Source organism: Gadus morhua, chromosome 18 (assembly GCF_902167405.1).
Source record: "Gadus morhua chromosome 18, gadMor3.0, whole genome shotgun sequence".
Taxonomy (NCBI): domain Eukaryota; kingdom Metazoa; phylum Chordata; class Actinopteri; order Gadiformes; family Gadidae; genus Gadus; species Gadus morhua.
In genome coordinates, this window is record NC_044065.1 from 10816975 (window position 1) to 10836588 (window position 19614).

Here is a 19614-nt window from a genome sequence, read left to right on the forward strand (position 1 = left end):
ATATATATATATGGCAATTGTGTTAGACGTTTACAATTGAAGACGTAGTTTATTCTAAATGAAAATGTTGCTGATGTTATATCTTACATTGCAGTTGGAGACATCTGATTGAAAACGTATGAAGTGCACTTTGGGAGTCAGAATGTAACTATAGTTTAGGAGCTACTTTGTTCTTACTTCGTTCTCCCAGTCAGACATGTTCTTGAACTTGGTTCCTGGAGCGCGATTACAGGAGCGTGCATGCGCCGCGCGCATGGCCGTGTGCAGGCCTGTCTGTGAGTGTGAGTATGTGTTCATCAACACACTCGTTATTATGTACATTTAATTAACCAACTCTACATGAACTATAGAGTCAGACTCTTGTTTTACATAAATGTCTTAAGATAATATAAACGCACACAGTAGGCCTATATAACTAATTAAAACGGACGGCCACTTAAATAATGGTCGCGTAATGGAGAGTTAGGCATTAAACCGTTATATTATTGCTGATAAATTAAGGAGCAGGCAAAACCATAGGACACAACACACAAAACAGCAATAGTTATAATTATTTTAAAACGACATAAAAAAATAATTATAGATTTTATGTAGCCTAAATAAATGTATAGGCCTACATGATTTATATTATAAACAATGACCATTCAAATAATAATAACCTAATAGTACGCATAATAACAGCAGGCTTAACAGCCTTTTCATAATAATAATAAATATTAGTATTCGTTAATTATAGCCTATTAATTACTACAAAACAGTTATTATCTTGTAGGCCTATAACTTATATTTTGATCACGTTTTAAGCTAAAATAATCAGTTCGTCTAAAATATTCGACCACCAAAACAAAACATAAGCAGCAAAAACAAACGCAACAGCAACACAACACAACTGCGATTCCACTTGGTTTCGGGCAAGCGGCCGTCGGAGTCCACGTCATTAAACTAATGACATGAATGCGCTTGCTAAATAAAAAATATAAACTCCTTTATAAATAAATTAATTAATATACAAAAATAGGCCTAATTGCATTTCAGACACCCGAGTCAATGTTTGTGACTTGACCCAGGACCGTGTCAATCCCCATTATCCTAAATAATCCAACATACCTTTAATTAATTTGTATGTATATCGTAGTTGTGCATGTGGTAGATGTTTCGTACGATGTCACCCTCCTGGGTGGAGATAAATAAGGGTCAAGCAACTAAAACCTTTGGGCTCACAATTCCAGGCCCTGATCTATTTCTGCAATGAGGCACACGGGGCCTGATCCGTATTCTTGAGAATAATGACAACAGAGTCCCAAAGGAAAGTTTAAAATCATTGTTATGTACTTCTTTACAGAGAAGCAAGGTGTGGGAGGATAAAACAACCCATCCGTCCACTATAAGATAATTAGCCCATGTTGGCCCAAAGTGTGAATTTCAGGGCAGTGCTGCGAAAAGTGTGTTGTGTGCAGACCTAGTGAATATTTAGAAAACAGGTTGAAAATAAGTCTAAAAGTAGGCTTCGTTGATTTCCTGTCTGATAACCCTGTCTTTTTATTTAAAGTGGGTATACGAATTGCTATGTCAGATGACGACGGTCTCTGGCTTATTTTAAAGAGATTAATTGAGGATGGTAGGGCGTATGGATAGGCCTACTAAGGCCTACAAACGACATGGCTGGGATGGAATCGGAGCTTTCCGCCGTTTTCAAGCAGGCTTATGTGGGACCACTTAAGTGTATAGTCATAATGAACTGCACGGCGGCGGGCGTGGAGCAGAGAGCCGCTCTCTGCTGTCAGACTTCTTGCTGGAGAGCCGCTCTCTGCCTGGAGACCCTCTCTCTGCTGGGAGAACGCCCCCCTTCACATTCAAAGAGAAAATTAAATGAATAATTGATACAGCCACTGATCTCGTTGCGTAAAATGGAGAAGGCAGATCTGAAATACAGGGAAGGCAACTTGTGCGTAGCTTTGAACATAAGTTCATGAAGTTTTCTTCCGCGGTTATTTGAGTAGCCTATGAGTCGTTTCTACTGAGGGTCCCCTTTTCTAAATAAAAAGCACATAAACCTTTAGAACTTCAAACTGTTTTTCAAACCATTTTGCTTAGTGAAAAAAAGTTGTTCAAATAACAATTAGTCAGTATTTAATTTTTTATAAATTCACTTTAAACCAGTTGGCCTGTGCTGTATATAAATGAACGATTCAAGTTCATATCTATTTTGTGGACGAGTAGGCTGAAACTGGAAATTATTCAATTTTTTTGTAAGAAAAATATTACCCTGTCAAAACTGTAGCCTATAGGGCAACAGGTGAACAGGAAAGCTGAATGTACAATTGATACATATATACATATATATGAGCCATATCCCACGTAGTCTCTGAACTCGACAACCATCTACATTACCAACAGGAGACTTCAGTGAGGTAAGGACAATGGTATTCCAGACCCAGAGCTAACGCCACCACGATGGCAACGCCCTCGAGATTACTACCCCTACTGGCGTGGAGGTCCCCAAACATGACATCACACCAGACTACAGGGAGGTTTGGCCTCGACATTCAATCCTTCTACCACCCCCCTACAGGTCGGGTGAGTTTTTCCTCCCACTTCCTCTCCCAAACTGTAACAGCTGGTCCTCCACCCCCACCCCACCCATCACCACCCTTTGGCCTTCTCTGATATGAAATGCCGTATCCGGTCCGGTCAGACAGTTTACGAGGGCATTAAGAGCTGCAGGTCTCCATGCTTTCACTTGGCCTTGGCTGAATAATCCCTCCCCCCCATAGTAGTCCCCTTTTATGGGCCAAGGATGAGGCCAGGGCACACACACACAGCGCTCCGTTTGGATGGGCTTTGGTGATGGAAACGTAACCAAATACCAAAACTAAGGTTAAAGAGCGGAGGGGAGGGGTGAGAGCCTGTGTTGAGTGACAGGTGCAGAGGTGGGTTGCTAAATAGGGCCAAACGTCACCAATCTCACCCCGTACATCGATACAATGTACAAAATCGATACAATTACGTCTTTGGACTCAGTTGAACTATGGAAAAGGAAATATCTGAAATGATCCTGTGAGTCGTGGGTCCAAACTTGCGCTTGCTTTTTCAGACAAGCAACTAAGAGAAACCACCAAAATGGAAGATAAGCTATCAAATAGAATAATTTCAGATACTGCAAATTAGCATTAAAAAATGTGTCACTTTACTTTATGTACGACCATTTAGTCAGAGCAAAAGCTTTCATCCAAGGAGACTAAATGCATTTTAGATTTGCCAAGCAGGTAGGGTTAAGCATGGCACTTCAGATTCCTACAGGTAGACAGGAGACAGGAGACATTAAGGGTTGAAACTCAGGGCAAAGCCCTAATCACAATTCTTTCACTTGATAACTGGCTTGAATGATAAATCAATAAAAAGGTATCAATCGATCAACCCATTGCTGTCCATTAACGGCTAGATTAAGGGACTAATAGTTTCAGCCCTGCATTGAACATGCAGACACCGAGACAACATGTTCAATCAGGGCATATCAACGATAATCTAAATCGAGAACACCATCAACTGGTCTACCTTAGGTATCAAAAACACAGCCATTGATGAATAATTAAAGGAACTCTAAATAGACTTAACAGAGGACATTAAGGGCAGGTGTGAGCAGCTAAAGATAACTACTAATTACTATTACACACAATGGCAGTTGAGTCATAAAACATTCAGTGCAAGAGAACAACATTTGAGCCTTTTCTTTTGTTCAACAGGTTTAATTATTTCATTACCCTGGAGCAGGTGAACTGTGTTAGATCGAGGTGTTGCAGAAGTCGGTGAGGCAGATTACATTATTCCTATACGATTTAATTGATTGCTTAAAAAAAAAAATAACTACAGTGGTAGAGCGTGATTCTTTTCTCTGTTAGAATGTCAAACATACAAAGCTTTAATCAACAGAATGTCCTACTATTTTTACATCACATACATATGTTTCCTGGGGTCGATTTGCATTTACATAATGCAATGTGTTCCATTTGGAGAATCTTTTGGCTTAAATGCTTCAGTAATGTACATCAAACATCACCTCAAGACCGGTCATACAGAGCATAGTGAGGGTGTGGAGGGAAACCATAATAATAAATAGACAACTGTATATACACACACACGCATACATACATCGAAATTATTTCAACCTGATGCAACTCAGGGGTTTCCACCATTCTGATTGTTATCCGTTGATGAACCGTTTTTGCATACACAATCCCTGACCTACAATGACGCACCCGTAGGTCGTACAGAGCAACACATGCCTGTGTGTGCGAGTGTTCGTCGTTCCTTCAGCGCGATATCCATCTCGACCGCTCAACATGTGGCCCAGTCTGGGACGGCCGGTGGCTTAGCTGGGCACGGGATTGGCTGAGGGCAGGTCGGCCCCGCTCTGCTCCTTGGCAGGCTTCTTGCAGGTGAGCGCCAGCAGCAGCAGCATGGGCAGGTGCCACAGGCTGCAGAAGAAGAGCTTGCGCGCGCTGCCGCGGTCGGCGCGGTGGTAGAAGCGCAGCGCCAGGTAGCTGATGTACAGGTTGATGGGCAGCGACACCAGCGGGAAGGTCCAGGTGGTGAGGCCGGCCGCGGGCCCCAGGCACGAGAGGCCCACCAGGGCCACGCTGTGCCGCAGGGCCACCCGCCGGCACATGTCCGGGTGGGTGACGGACATCATGCGGTAGCCGCCGCGCGAGTAGTCCTCGCGCAGGTTCCAGCTCAGTGCGTTGAAGTGGGGGAACTGCCAGCTGTACAGGAAGGCCCCCATCAGCAGGGCGGCTGGGATGGGGGAGGCAGGATGGGAGAGAGAGAAGGAACGAGAAGGGAGAGGGACGTAAACAAAGAGCGGGACAGAGAGGGGAGAGGGACGTAGAGAAAGAGCGGGACAGAGAGGGGAAAGGGCCATAGAGAAAGAGCAGGAAAGAGAGCTAGTCAGTCCAATGTTAATTTGCAGCACATTATATTTTCACACAAGAGTGTTGTTTTCCACTGCCCACATGCATCTGTCATGTGTCGAGACGCTCAACCCATATGACTCAAAACGTCGAGGACACTTCCTGTCAACCCAAGGAAACACTTTGCATAAGTAACCAACAACAAAGAAACCCGTTTCACATTCTTTTATCAAACTAACTTAGATGGAAAAGGGAGGGAGGCATTAAACATGCATCAAAGCATGCATAGCGAGCACATTTGGAGGTGCGGTGCAGTCGACCTTTGCACACTGCATTCTGTCAAGAGGCAATCTACCCTGTGGTTATGTACGTGGGAAGGGATATTTGTGCTCATCGCTGTGAGCAAACAACAACCTGACACTCTGCAGAGGCAGCACGACGCGCGGCCAGGGAGGAGTTTTGTTCTTTCATCTTCATACACGTCTGGCATTCTAGTAAACGTGCGTGAAATATGTCCAAAAGGTGTTTTAGTGGTTGCCTGGAGTCCATAGCGTGATCAATACATGCATGTAAACACTGCTCTTAAGTAGGGAAGGAGAAAGAAGGATTCATGTGAGAATCAGGATTCTTTGCTTTCACAATATCGTCAGGTTGACAAAAAAGGAAAATGCTCGTCACAAAGACGTAAATATTATCTTTGTGGAAGCAAAATAATGACATGGTCCTAAAGGGGGCGCTAAAGAGTATTTGCCAATAATCATTTAGCATCAACTATCAACATTAGAATATATGGTGGACCTGCAGCGTAATACACGCTGGAAAAAAATAAATCACACAAAATTGCAACTTTTACAGAATCTTAAAACATATAGGATCGGAACTCCAAAATGGATGTGATATCGTTTCGCGAGGTTCCTGCTGAATACTGTCACTAACTCCAAAGGAGACGAGGGAGAGGGTGACGGCCAGCCAGGGGAGACCGTTGGGTTTAACCCGGGAGAAGGGATAGGTCTCTTGAGAGCAGGGGGGCGGTCTGAGTGGCCTTGTACAAATCCTTTCTCTGTATTCATCCAGCCTCAATCTTTTGATAACCCCTCAAGTTCATTATGGGCGGCTGGAGGTGCTGGTGGGGGCTTGGACTCCTATCAAAGTGAGTCACAGCCCAGGGGGTTCGAGAGGCCGCTGTGAATAGCGTGAATGGCATAAGTTGCTATGGGTTTCAACAGCACCCCCTCTCGAAACGAGTGGCCACACAACAGCTATCAAAGAACCGCTTTCTGCTCCGGGCATAAAGGTATCATGGAGTCATGATTAACTTTGTGCTGAGAGCCCACCTCGAAATGTGGATGGGGAGGAGTGTAAACCTGTGAGATGTGAGAGAGTGTGTGTGTGTGTGTGTGTGTGTGTGTGTGTGTGTGTGTGTGTGTGTGTGTGTGTGTGTGTGTGTGTGTGTGTGTGTGTGTGTGTGTGTGTGTGTGTGTGTGTGTGTGTGTGTGTGTGTGTGTTTTGGGGCTTTTCCAGTGCCAGAAGAGCAGAGACGTGCTGGAAGAGGTCTTTAAAGCGTTGCCATAACAGAACACTCAACATGTCTACCAAACAAGCAGGTTGTGAGCATCCTCTGCAGTCCCCCCGTCCGACTCCAGACTGGACGGTTTGGAGAGGGGCAGCTGGGCCGTGTGTAAATACCACTTATACCACGGGGTGGCCGTAGGGCTGAACGATTTTAAGAAAAAATTGAAATTGCGATTTTTCTGGTAGAGATTGCGGTTTCGATTTCAACCACGATTTATTTTCTTTAAATCAAGTTTCAGTATAAATTAATATAACCAATGAATTCCATTAAGGTAATGCAATAATGAAAACTGCTGGCAACAGATTTCAAATGCAAGACTGTTTATTCAAGTACCTAAGAAACAACCAAAAAAGTCAAATAAAAAGGGAGCCCTCTTTCTTATGTAAACTTGCTTCAATGGCTCATCAGCATCAAAATAATTGCACTTTTGTAAAATAATATAAAAAAAACCCCGCAGCTTTGACGATCCCAAAATCGTAATGCTTGAGATCGCGATTTTCGGTCGAAAACGATAGATCGTTCAGCCCTAGGTGGCCGGATGGGTGGGCGGGTGGGCTAGGGGGCTGGGTGATGCCCGGTCACAGTGGTCCAGATGAAACCCCCCTGATGCGCACCCACCCGCTATTTGCAGGACGTCCATTTTGAAGTTAATGAACGGACTGACGACACAGTTCAACAAAAGCAGACACTAGACAGAGCCTCCAGGATTTTGCGATGTTGTGATTTGCAACTTCAACGCAACATCAACCAATCACCGCGAATTGGGGGCGGTGTCGCAACTTTAACCAACCACCGCAACTTTCCCGCAAATTTGACCAATCAGTGGCGTCGTCTTGAACTGACGGCGACAAACTACCACTATTCCGCGCAATGTGCTGGGTTTTTCACAGCCTGGCCTATCGAACAGCATAACGTGTGAGACATGAGATGCTGTGAATGACGAACCAAAGGGCTTGACGAGCCTGTGAGCCTGTGATAACCCTCTGAAGCAAATGCAAAACCCGATGCTTCTTGTGCGTATGTCAAGCCTCTCACGCGTATTTCATGCCCCTCATGCGCATGTTATTCCCCCCACGCATACACTATGCACCTCACGCGTATGCCATGCCCCATGACACACTCACAGACATCATTCCAAATGCACACTCAATTCAACCCACAGACGCTCTGTCAATTTGGCATTATTATGCCAACGTTGTGGGCACATATTTTGGACTTTTCCGTGTGTTTCTGTCCGTGTGCTTCTCTGTCCGTGTGCTTCTCTGTCCGTATTCGTTAGTATGCGTGTGTCTGTTCCTGTCCGTGTGTTTGTTCGGTTAGTATGCATGTGTCTCTGAGCGCGCGCGCGTGTGTGTGTGTGTCGGGTACCTGGGTCAAGGCTCCCGGTGGCTGCAGTCCAGCCCATGACGGGGGGGATGGCGCCCACCACCGCCCCCACCCAGGTGTTGACGATGCTGAGCCTCTTCAGGGGGGTGTAGCAGCAGGTGTACAGGAAGATGTTCAGGGCCCCCAGGAACCCCGTGAGGGGGTTGACGGCCAGCGTGAGCAGGGCCACGCCCGGCACGCCGCAGGCCAGGGCGAAGGAGACGGCGTGCAGAGGGCTGACGGGGTGAGATTATTTATTTAGCATTTTATACATGATATTTTTTATCCTAAGTTGTCTCTTATTTTACTTTGAGAGAAAGGATTGGGTTTAAAAAAGATAGATAAAAAGGAATAACAAAAACAACCCTTAATCCCTAGTGTATTTGTTTTAATTGGCTCTACTTTTAGCTATACCCTCATTTGATATCACACAATCTTCGTTTTGAAAAGCCTTGCAAATAAAGTTCATTCTTACGTGAAACAAATCAAATGCACACCTATTAAAACAAAAGCTCCCCGGCAACAGTAGGAACATCAGCTGGAAAGTCACAAGGCCTTCTGATGAATAAAGATAAGAGGATAATGGTCCACCACACACACAGACTGATACACATAGATGCAAAAGCACACACCCACACACACACCAAATCAACAACAGAGTCTTCGAGCAGGGGGGCTCAGAAGAAGCTTATCTGATAATAGTTTTTCAGGGATGAAAGTAGTGTGGTGAGACAAAGTGCACGTGCCCGTGCTTACAAGATCAAAACAGGGCACGGCGGAAACCACAGCGGCTCGCGTTTGGAGCCGGGGGAAGACTGCCCACTCATCTTCCTCCTCCTCCTCCTCCCCGTCTTTTATTAAAAGCAGGGATGCCCAGAGTCTGGTTCAAATCCACCAGTAAACGCTCACCAGTAAATTAAAGAAGAAGGAAGAGATTAAAATCTTGACCAAAGGCAGGCCCTATATTCTTCTGAAAGCAAACAGGGGGCTCTTATTTTGGCGTGCTGCCGAAGCGGCGAGATTGGGGCATTAATGTGATTAGTGGCGTTATGACTGTTTAATGTGGGCTGAGGTGGGGCCGTGCAGGCTGGCTGTGGGGCTGGCTATAATCTGGCCCTGGGCTCACCCAGGGGGGGGCTGCGAACTAGGGGAAGGGAGGGGAGTGCGTCACAGGGAACTAAAGAGTAGCTCCTGTCCTTGGCTTTTAGAGGGTGACACGGCCACGCTCTTAATGCCAGGTGGGTAATGGAAACACAAAATGGGAGCGTGATGTGGCCATCCAGGAATGTGGACCCGGGATGAGACCCGAGAGCGATGAAGGCAGCGAACTCCTCTGATGTTTAATTTGTCGGTCCTTTTGCACTTTATTTGGAGTTATTTGATGAAGCCATCGAAAGATAAAGCCTAACATGCGTTGGAGAGAAGGCACGGTGATTGGGGGGTTTGTGAACCTTTTTATTAAGGCCGTTAATGTGCACGGAGCTTGTCGAGGCTGAGAAACCGTCCCTTTTCTTAGAGCATAAGGGAGTCATGTGGACTGGTGTGTGTGTGTGTGTGTGTGTGTGTGTGTGTGTGTGTGTGTGTGTGTGTGTGTGTGTGTGTGTGTGTGTGTGTGTGTGTGTGTGTGTGTGTGTGTGTGTGTGTCGAGCAAAGTGAATCGCGTATATTCCAAAGACAGCGTATATTCCGCAGCGCCACATGTCGTGCCCTCAAACTACCGCCTTGCTTCCTGCCACAACACAGGCGCAGAAGATGCTACTCTGTGAGGGAAGCCGATTTGCCAGCCGCGCCTATAGCGAAAGGACACTACACAGATGGTGATGGGGACGTGGAAAGAATCTGGCTATCGTTTACACGTCAACCACGTTGTACTGGAGCAACTGAGGCACAGTGCGTGGTTTGTTTTTCGGAATTGGCACTGGTTTATTTTCCCTGTATTTCGAGACTGGTCTTGTTCATTTCATGGCCATTAAGTTTCATTATTTATCATTTAGTCAGTTCATATCAGAAGGTTTCATTAAGAGCAAATTTCTGTGAATGCAGATAGGTCTAGGATTACAATACTTGCTCAAGGATGCCTACAGGTTAGGCAGCGGACAAGTATGGAATCGAACCCGTACCTTGCGGGTGGGTATCAAACAACCAACTACACTCTCCTACCCCCCTGCCACACTCTAATTATAAATCAAGCAGCATAATCAGGTGTCACCGGGCACCATGTCGATGGAATAAGGCCAGCAGCCTTCCTCAGACGCTGATCCGCTCACAAGAGGCATAGAGTCCCTCAAGGACAGCAGAAGAACAGGGGGCCCCATCGTCTAGTTGGCGGTAAACACAATGGAGGGGAAGATACAGAGAATGTGTAGAATGTGCACTTCTGACGGCTTGTTTGACAAGAGAGTGCAGCAGCCCAGCTGCTCCCTGTCTGGACACAAGCTGTGTGTATGAGTGTGTGTGTGTTTATGGAAGGATAGGTCCGATAGTGAGAGCGTGAAAGAGGGCAAGAGATAAACGTGCGCGCCAAAGAGCCAGTCGAGCGCACACACACACCCACACACACACAAACACCTCTCTCTGTCAACGTCGCCAGGTCAACGCACATCACTGACTGGGAGAGGCTGCGGAGGGTTCAAAGGTCGTCCAGTGTTTACAGCAGGAGAGAACACTCATGGCGGCTGACTCACAAGCACGCCTTTCAAACAGCACGCCCGTGGGGAATCCCTGAAGTTAGGTGGAGATACCCCCCCTCCCCAGACACATAGAAACCTGGCCACAACATCACGTTGATTGGTGTCAGGTTTTAAGCGCATCCTCAGACAGCGGGTGGATAAACAAGATTCTGGCGGCTCTTAGTGGAACGGGCCCAGAAAAAACTGATGTTTTTAATTGTACGAATAACATTTTTAATTTACTTTTCCTTATTTTTTTCATACATTAATTGCAGCATCTCAGGCTCGGCAACTTGAGGCCGAAGTCGTGATTTCAATTAACTTGCGATTAATTGTGCAGCCCTGACTGGACCTGAGTGGAAGCTGGCTCCATGGCGGTCACACTCATTAATCCTCAATAGTGAGCCATGAGAGGGGGGGAAAGGGTTCATTCTTGTACAATTAGAAATGTTTGGACAGGCTGGGTTGCGAGAGGGTGTGCCGCCCTCCGTCAACACACCGGTTACCTTTGTCGCACCTGAATGAAATGAAACTAGAGCTGAGGAGTGTTTGTGAGCCTCTTGCCAAAGGGATGTGGTAAATTACAATACTCTGGGAGGTGTGTGTGCGTTGCGCTCTGCATGTGCATGTGCATGCGCATGCGGTTGTGCGCACATGTGTGTGCACGTGTATATGTGCGTGTGTGCGTGCGTGTGTGTGTGTGCGAGCATGGCAGGGTTCCACAAGGGGGGCAGGTACCTAATGAGAGTGTCTGGTAACAGAGTCATTTTCGGAAGGGAAGCGAGGGGTTTACCACTCACCAATACAGGGGTTATCTGCCTTCTCTAACAGTGCGGTAAGATGGGACAGAACACAACCTATGTGTGTGTGTGTGTGTGTGTGTGTGTGTGTGTGTGTGTGTGTGTGTGTGTGTGTGTGTGTGTGTGTGTGTGTGTGTGTGTGTGTGTGATGATTGGCATTGGCATGCTATTTTGGTCCTTGGCCAGTTAAGGACCTGTTATGTCAATGGTTGCAGGGAGGAGTGTAAATAGAGCCGATAGGAGTTCTCCAGTACTGCTGTTGTTTTGAAAGTGTGTACTGATAATGTACTAATAATAATCAGGGTGGGCAGAAAAAAAAACCGGAGCCACTTAAATATCCGGTTCTGTTATAGATTAGGACTGATGTATGGAAATGAATGGCAGCGATAAGATGGGTACGATAACCATTTCGATACTTCAATAAGGGGGAATTAAAGTGCATTAGGCCACACCCCGATTAGTAGGGTAGAGAAATGGCTCAAGTTGGATAACCGTGTTGCTGCAATGCTTTTCCAACTCTCCATTCTACACCCTATCCCATCTCTGTTTTGTAATGTTGGATTTGAATATAGTCTCATTTTGCACATGCATCCATCCAGTGTCCAGAAGATGCAACAAACAATCAAAGCATGCAATACAAATTGGAGAAACAGAAAAACTGAATCTTTTGATAGGTGAAAATGCAGTGAAGAAAAGAGGAATAGGCCTTGACGTGCAAGGGGAAAGTGCAGAGCGAGCACTTTCACTGGGTCACGCCATTCTAAAAGTTCATTCTTTAATATTATCAATTTGTATTTTAGAAATCAAAACAAATGTAACAGTGAAAAAAGTGAAACAGTACCTGATCTGTCCCCGGACGAGAGGGCGGTTCTTGGTGCGGTTCATGTTGGAGTCGAAGGGCACCTCAAAGTACTGCGGAGACAAAGGGGAACAGCTGGGTCAATGCGAGGGTCACATCCAGAAGGATAGAATGACAGACAAGACACCGGGAGACAAGAGTCAGACAATGTTGGCCCAGTAAGCACAGCGCTTTCTAAGCCACATGGCTCCACAAGCACGAAGTCGTCCTCAGACCAGATGTGGGTTAGACACAGTGACACTGACAACACATGACACATTGGATGCGTTGTTCCATTATTATCTGTTAATAAGGCCTCATGGGGCCGGACATGAGAGGGGATGCATCTTTTTTTACACACAAGCACATTAAAAAAGACAGGCTTGGAAGGCTTGCAGAGCTTAAATATGGAAAACAACGCTGAGCCTGCAGTACCACATTTTAATTCAAATTGATTTTAAATAAAGGAATGTCATGGAAACGAACAAGCCCCAATAAGGATTCGTCCATGTGGAACTGTAATACTGCACTAACCCTAACTCCTATACGCAGAGGGAGTACCTCAAGGAAAACACTCTCTCCACAGAGAACCACAGCACTCTGGAGGGCTGAAGGCAGTAAGTGCATGATGGAGGATGAAGCACAAGGTGAAAGGGTATTAGGGAAACAGTGTGTTCCGGCCTCCAAAACGATGTGAAAAACGACTTTTTTGTCCTGTTCCTTTTTTTTTATGGTCAGGGCTGGAGGAGTACGCTTCAAAGTGGCCCCGTGAGATTGCCGATGTGTGACTAAAATGCAAACACATGGGCCGCTTAAACGCAGGAACTATACAATCTGTTGAGTGTGCAAATAGCCTTTGTGTGCGTCTGTGTGGACACACAGGGCTAATGAAGAAAACAGAAAGGGTCTCTCCCACACACACACACACACACACACACACACACACACACACACACACACACACACACACACACACACACACACACACACACACACACACACACACACACACACACACACACGCCAGAGGACATCAGGAACCATAACCCAAGGAATATCTCTAGGCATCGGTATTTAAGAGGGAACCATAAATACGTCCCACGTTTAACGTCTAATAAAGAGTCAAACTACTTTGCTCCTCCTCGGCACCCATCCTCCTCTTCCCCCTTCCATTTACAGCCCACTTGACAGATCAGAAAACAGCCCAAGGCTAAATAGCCACCGCGCAGACGGCGATATCTCAGCGTTAACGGCATGTGGCCGTTAACGCTGCACAAGGGCTGCAGGGGAGTCTGCGCCTAAAATGATGAAGATGGCGGCAAGCTTTTTTAGTGTGGGAGTAAAAAGCCTGACTGTGGAAAGGATCACCGTAAACCCGCTCTCTACTGCTTCACCGATACTCTGGAAAGTACCTTCACAGTCTTGTACCGGAGAACATTTCACCTGTGATCAATGCCGAGAGGCCCTGCAGAGTGAGGCCTCGCTCGGCTCATTTCAAAGGCAGCATTTGCATGATAACAGCTCTGGAGGACCGGGTTCCCTCTTTGATAGCCCCGCCTGCGGCACTTCAAGAGGTGCAGGGGGGCGGAGGAAAATATGATGTCTCTCATTTGGTTTAAGTTGCCTTCTGGGACTGAAGTGGAACTCGAATCACCCCCTCAAAAACCACCCAGTGTGAGTGCTTAAAGCTGGCGGTAGAAAAAGGGTTTTTCTCTCCCCCCGTCTCCGTCGAGGCTCCGATGGAATTCCGCCTGCGTTTCTTTTTTTTTTTGCATGGCCGTTGCTCTGTGGACACCGAGCCAGAGCCCTGGTTTCAGAGCCAACTAGCGGGACTCTCTAGAACTCCTGTCTCCGGGCTGGGGGCTGGGAGTGGGTGAGCTAGTGCACAGCTGTGACGGGCTGTGGGCCCCCGGAGGCCCCCTGGCCAGAGGTGTTAATTCCATTTCCTGGGTCAGGAAACGCGTCAAGGAGGTCAGGGGCCACGTGAGAGAAGTACAGTCTGTACCGACGGGGGCCCACCCTGAGGAGAGGCGGGGGCCCCGCAGCGCAGCAGGGCCCCGGTTCCGTGGGCGACCGAGGTCTCTGCCGGCCGTAGCCTGGGCGCGGCGGCCCAAAGGAGACGCATCAAAATGAAGGAATCACCTCTCCCAATGGCGTCTTACTGACCTAATAGAGGCTACGCTGTACAGAAAGACAGAGCTCTGAGACATTTCTGGCCGGGCTTGTAAGGTGCGGGAGGGGACGTAGGGAGGGAGGGGTGGCGTGGGGGACGGCAGTTTAGGGGCCACAGCAGAGCGGAGGGGAAAAGAGGACAAGATGGAACAGTTTTATCTGAACAAAACACTCAAGACTGTTGTGGAGGCCGCTTTAATAAGCGACGGTGAGGATTTTGGTTCGTATCTCGTTGTGATGCCTCGCCTCCCTCTCTCCCCCTCTCTCTCTCTCGCCCCTTCTGAGTCAGAGGGGGCTCATCTGGATCACATCAGCGGAGCGCACCGTGTCATTATTTCCGCCCAGAGCCAGCGCGTGGTGCAGCGTCAAGTCATTAAAATCAATTGGGCTGGTTTTTTTTACATTGCACTGTTGCACAGGTATGGGGGCAAGACAGCGGCCTGCCTAGCAGGTTCCACTCACAGATGAAAGGTGCTGGGTTTGATGCCCCAAGGCCCATAAACTAGCAATTGGCATCCTTGAGCATAATGACCAACCTCCACCTGCTCGTGAAAAGCCCATATCTACAAGTGGCTGTTAAATTACATTCAAATGAATAACAATATACAAGTTAATTGCAGGTAGGTCGAGAGGTGAAGGGGAGTCATGCATCATATTGCGTTTGCAAATCATTCTTGTACAACACACCTTCATTATAGTCCAATTCTGCGATTTATTAAAATCTGTCCACAGCACATTGACAGTTTTATGATATTCGTTGGATCCCCCGATACGCATATGGGGTCGCGGGAGATTACGTACTTATGATTAAAACTTGTTACAATAGAAAAGCTTGCAAAAGCCCTCTGTATACCAAGATACTGGGTAAGGACATATGGCCTAGAGCAGATGGGTGGGAATTAACTTCAACCAAATAGCCTTTGATGAAAATAAATGTATAATTATTATACATTACATTATAATTAATCACCTGGTTGATCTATGCTTGCAGATTCTTTACTTAATTGTCAAAGCAGATAGTAAAGATAGTTTGCAGAGTGCAAATTAACACATACAAGTAGAGACGCACGAAATCTCACTATAATATTGATATTTTGCCATTAAACTATACAACACATGTCCCCCATGTGTTTCGGAAGCGCTAATGAGCCACAAAGGCCACATAAAGGACTTCCTTCTGGCTTTTTGTCATTTCACAGCAGAGCGCGGCTCCAATCCCACGGTGCTTTGCCAGCGATGAAACTATAATGGCAACGCTCCTGTACGTGCTTCACTGTATCATCCCCACCGAGGTGAGCTTGCTGGAGCACACTGGAAGCTCTGGCTCGCCGCTGCTGCTGCTTCCAATTATAAAACACACACACACACCCGCGCGCGCTTACACACACACACAAAAGCAACCCGTAACTGCGGGTACAATTATCCGCCAGATGATAGAACGGAAAAGCGAGGCGAGACCAAAGCAGGAGTGCAGAGGTGGAGGGGTGGTGCAGCTGCCAGGTCCTCAGGCCTATCAAAGACAGAACGTGATCCACCCCGACCAGCTACCGAGGCTCACAATTGATAACAGGCTGCAGGCCGGCGCATCCTGTCGTCGAGTGCACACCGAACGAAGACAACTTTGGGCTTTGGTATCGCATTCATTTTTTAGAACAGTATAATGGCCTTAAGCACACACACACAGACACAACCAGACACACACACACACACAACCAGACACAGACACACACACAAACACAGAGCATCTGCTCCATAGAGGGTTCTGATATTTGACACAGATGCCCACACCACACGGTCGCCTTGTGAAGTCTTTGAAGGAGTCATTCGTTACAGAATAGCTGTAACGATCCTGTAAGTACCTCCTCAACGCCAAAATCCACATGAAGAACACCACTCAGAAATGTGTGCATCCGGTTCAGCTTTTTTTTTTTTCCTTTTTGGGAGCGGGGGAGGGGGTGTGTGGATTCAACCACACATTCGATTTTTAATGGTTTCCTAGCCGCTTCCGGTGTATCGAATGGCAGAGAGGGAGGGTTTCCAGAAATCACACACACACGCACACGACCGACGCACCCCTACAGCCTACTAATCAAACGCATCAACAGGTAGGCAACTCTAGGTCGGGGGAACAAAGGGGAGAAGGGTGTGAGAGAGAAAGAGAAGAACAAAGGGGGATGCAATGACTAAACACCTGCCATATTGTGTTTACACGAGCGGCAGGTGTGTGTTTCCTGACTCAAAGCGAGCGTTGAGCATGCACACACACACAGCTGCTGCAGCTGCGAGACCTTGGCTCCAAAGGGGAACATCAGCTGGCAAGCACGTCCCGCCACGCCTCCCCTACCTCCGAGCAACCCAGGTGCAAATAAAAGGACAAAAACGTTGACATGCCAGCCGTTTGCACGCGCGGCCTACGATTGCGGGCGTCCTTTCTTCATGCTGCACACCATGAAAATCCGGGGAAAGCCTGCTTTCTATATCGACCATGAACTCTGCGTCTGATCGACTGCTTGGCGAAGAGCAACAGATTCACATAGATTAGGGGTTTCCGAAGTGGATTCCAAGGCGCTGGCAAAAAAAATAAAACAAAAAAAATAAAAAAACGCTTTGATGAGTAAAATGGAAAAACGCAGAAATTATATAGACAACACATGCGAATGGACCAGCCCGGGACACAGAGCCAAACTGAGCCAGACTAAGGGTATTACGGGGTGACCATGAAAATAAAGTTGTTCTTACTGCAGCCATTGAAAAGCTTTTAGTGACTTATGATTCAAGTTGAATAGCCTTGGAGCGATGACAGCGACGCTGTGGACGTTTTACACATTTGGCTGGAAGATCCTGTTTACCAGATTACGGTCGTCTCAGAGTGCCCATTAACCTGAGGTAGCAACACGGCCCTAACGATCCCACTGTGAGGCGTTTAGGAGATAACGCGCTGCACACAGCCGGAGAAGACGCGCTGCGAGAGACACGGGCGTGGGAGGATGTTTCGATTTGGACAGAATGGAACAAGGTGACTTCAAAAGATAAGACATAAAAAAAGGATGGGTTGAGAGAAACATGGGGAGTATAGAGGGTGCTTAACCCCCAAGCGAAAGGCTCTGGGATTGAACACCAATGTCAACGATGTATCTGTTAGGAAACTAATGCCCAACTAATGCCCTTCCCACTCTTTAATGAGGAGTGTTACAAACTGTACGCTCCAAACTAATTTCATTATCATTTTGATGAATGACTAAATGGCAAGTTAGAAAGATGCAACATAACTAAAATGGCAGCCGGATGTATGGGTTGAGGATGGGGTGCACGGGTAATCCATCCAGTGTAAAACCAGATTGGAACTGGTACCAATACAAAAAGAGGATACGTGTGCGTGGGAAGCCCTCGAGAGACTGTGGCAACCTCCCGGTAGAATGGCCTTTGGACAGGAGAGGATATTAATGGCCTAGACCTAGGCTGAGGTGGCAATGACAACCTCAGCATTGTCGCTCCACTCCTGCAGTCAGAGTTAGTGTCGAAGTAGTGTTTTTTTTGTGTGAATCATCCAAACCAAACCGGGGTCTATATCATTTCTACCAGCTTCCACAGTTAAAAAAAAAACGCTTGAACGAAGCAAAGCCTTGCTGCCCGATCGGTCCCAAGACATCCGTTGCCGAGTGCTTAACTCTCATCACAGGGGGAAATAAAAAACTATTTAATTAATTTACACCCAGGGCAGCCATAGGCTATGAGATAAAGCGGGAGACAGCGTCGGGGTCTGGAATGCGACTTGCGGGACAGCTGGCAGATGTTTCGGGAGTTTGGATCCCGAGACGTGATGCAATGACAGGAGGATCACTTGGTGCGATCCGAACATGGAAACCCTTTCGGTCTGTATTGCGATCAGCTGCCTGCGAGGGGGAGGAGTATTCTGAGAAAGGAAGGGGGAAAAAAGACGGCATAACCTTTGAACCACACATCTCTTCCCCAGCTGCAAGGCCCATTTTAGAGGCACTGCAATGGCAACACATGCATGTAGTGGAACCATTTTATATGTAGCCTGGGAGCCCCCCAAGCAGATGTAGCCGGCCAAGACACTAACGACGTGCTCGGCCAAATCCCTCACACAGGTGCAATGTACTTTTAGCCGTGCAGTCATTGTGCGTCTCGTTTGGGTTTTCCTTCGGCACCACGGCCCCGAGACTGCATTACTTTGTCTGGCCGACAGAGTGGGTCACATCTCCCTCTTGGTTGTGCATGTAAAACTGTATACCCCCCTTCCCCATCACTCACACACACACACACACACACACACACACACACACACACACACACACACACACACACACACACACACACACACACACACACACACACACACACACACTCCAATCCCTCTCTTTATATGGCTGTTTAAAGCTGTTGGCAGACGTTCAGCTGGCATCGCCTGGTCCGTGATTAATGGCCCGAGTGTGGGACAGTGAAGTGCTAAACTGTCCTCATGTTAATCAGCCAATTAATGCTGAGCAGAGCAGCATTACCTCTGCCCTGCTGATAATCAGTCCCTTCGGCTGCCACGGCCGAGCCAAGCCAGGCCTGCAGGGCAGAGGCAGCCCGGGCCCCCGCACTGACCCACAAAGAGGTAAGAGGGGACAGCGTAGTCGGAGAAGACAAAACTGGAGCTGAAATGCTGGGTTTACTTCACCTAAAAGCGGAGGGTTTTAGTGCGGGTGGTCTCATTGAAAAAAACATAAGTGGCTGTATACTATTTTTCCGTCTATGGATTTTCAGGACATTCTACAGAGATGAACGTCGTCTATTTCAATGCGACGCTCGTGACGGTGTGCTGAGCTGCTCCGGTGGAAGCAGTGTCTCGTAGGTGATTATCTGTCATAAACAATCACGACTCTCATCCGTTTTTGCAGCGTCGTCGGGCAGGAAGCGCCGCCTCCCGACTGTGAAAAGAGTTTTGGGTTACACGGTGGAACTCGCCACGCCGCGCTCATCGAATGATGATTATGACTGCAAATCTCCGGCACGGCCCTGGGAAGGAGGTCAGTTGGCAACGGTTGAATCTGGTCTTGTTTATTTTGCATGATATTAATAATATTCCTGCCAGAATATGAATTCTTCCCTTGAACCCTTTGTAACTTTTTACATTAAAGGCTTTGAGACATTCGAAAAAGAAAAACAATTACCGGCGACTACAGGGAAGTGGTGAGGTGCCGTCTGCCGCACAACTAAATGAAACATTATGAACCACCCACCAACTAAGGCCGACCTAACCAGAAAACTAAACACACAGCTC

General features: G+C 47.2%; 1 protein-coding gene across 1 annotated transcript in view; it reads right to left on the reverse strand.

Annotated features, from left to right (window-relative positions):
* Positions 1 to 3713: 3713 nt before the first annotated feature.
* The window catches only part of cox10 (cytochrome c oxidase assembly factor heme A:farnesyltransferase COX10), a 31324-nt gene continuing 15423 nt past the window's right edge, over positions 3714 to 19614 (reverse strand). The window contains exons 5-7 of the mRNA XM_030340582.1: positions 12156 to 12226; positions 7849 to 8081; positions 3714 to 4791 (exon numbers count right to left, since the gene is read on the reverse strand). Coding sequence (XP_030196442.1) covers positions 4370 to 4791; positions 7849 to 8081; positions 12156 to 12226 — 726 coding nt within the window. The 3' untranslated portion in view covers positions 3714 to 4369. The remainder of the gene's footprint in view (positions 4792 to 7848; positions 8082 to 12155; positions 12227 to 19614) is intronic.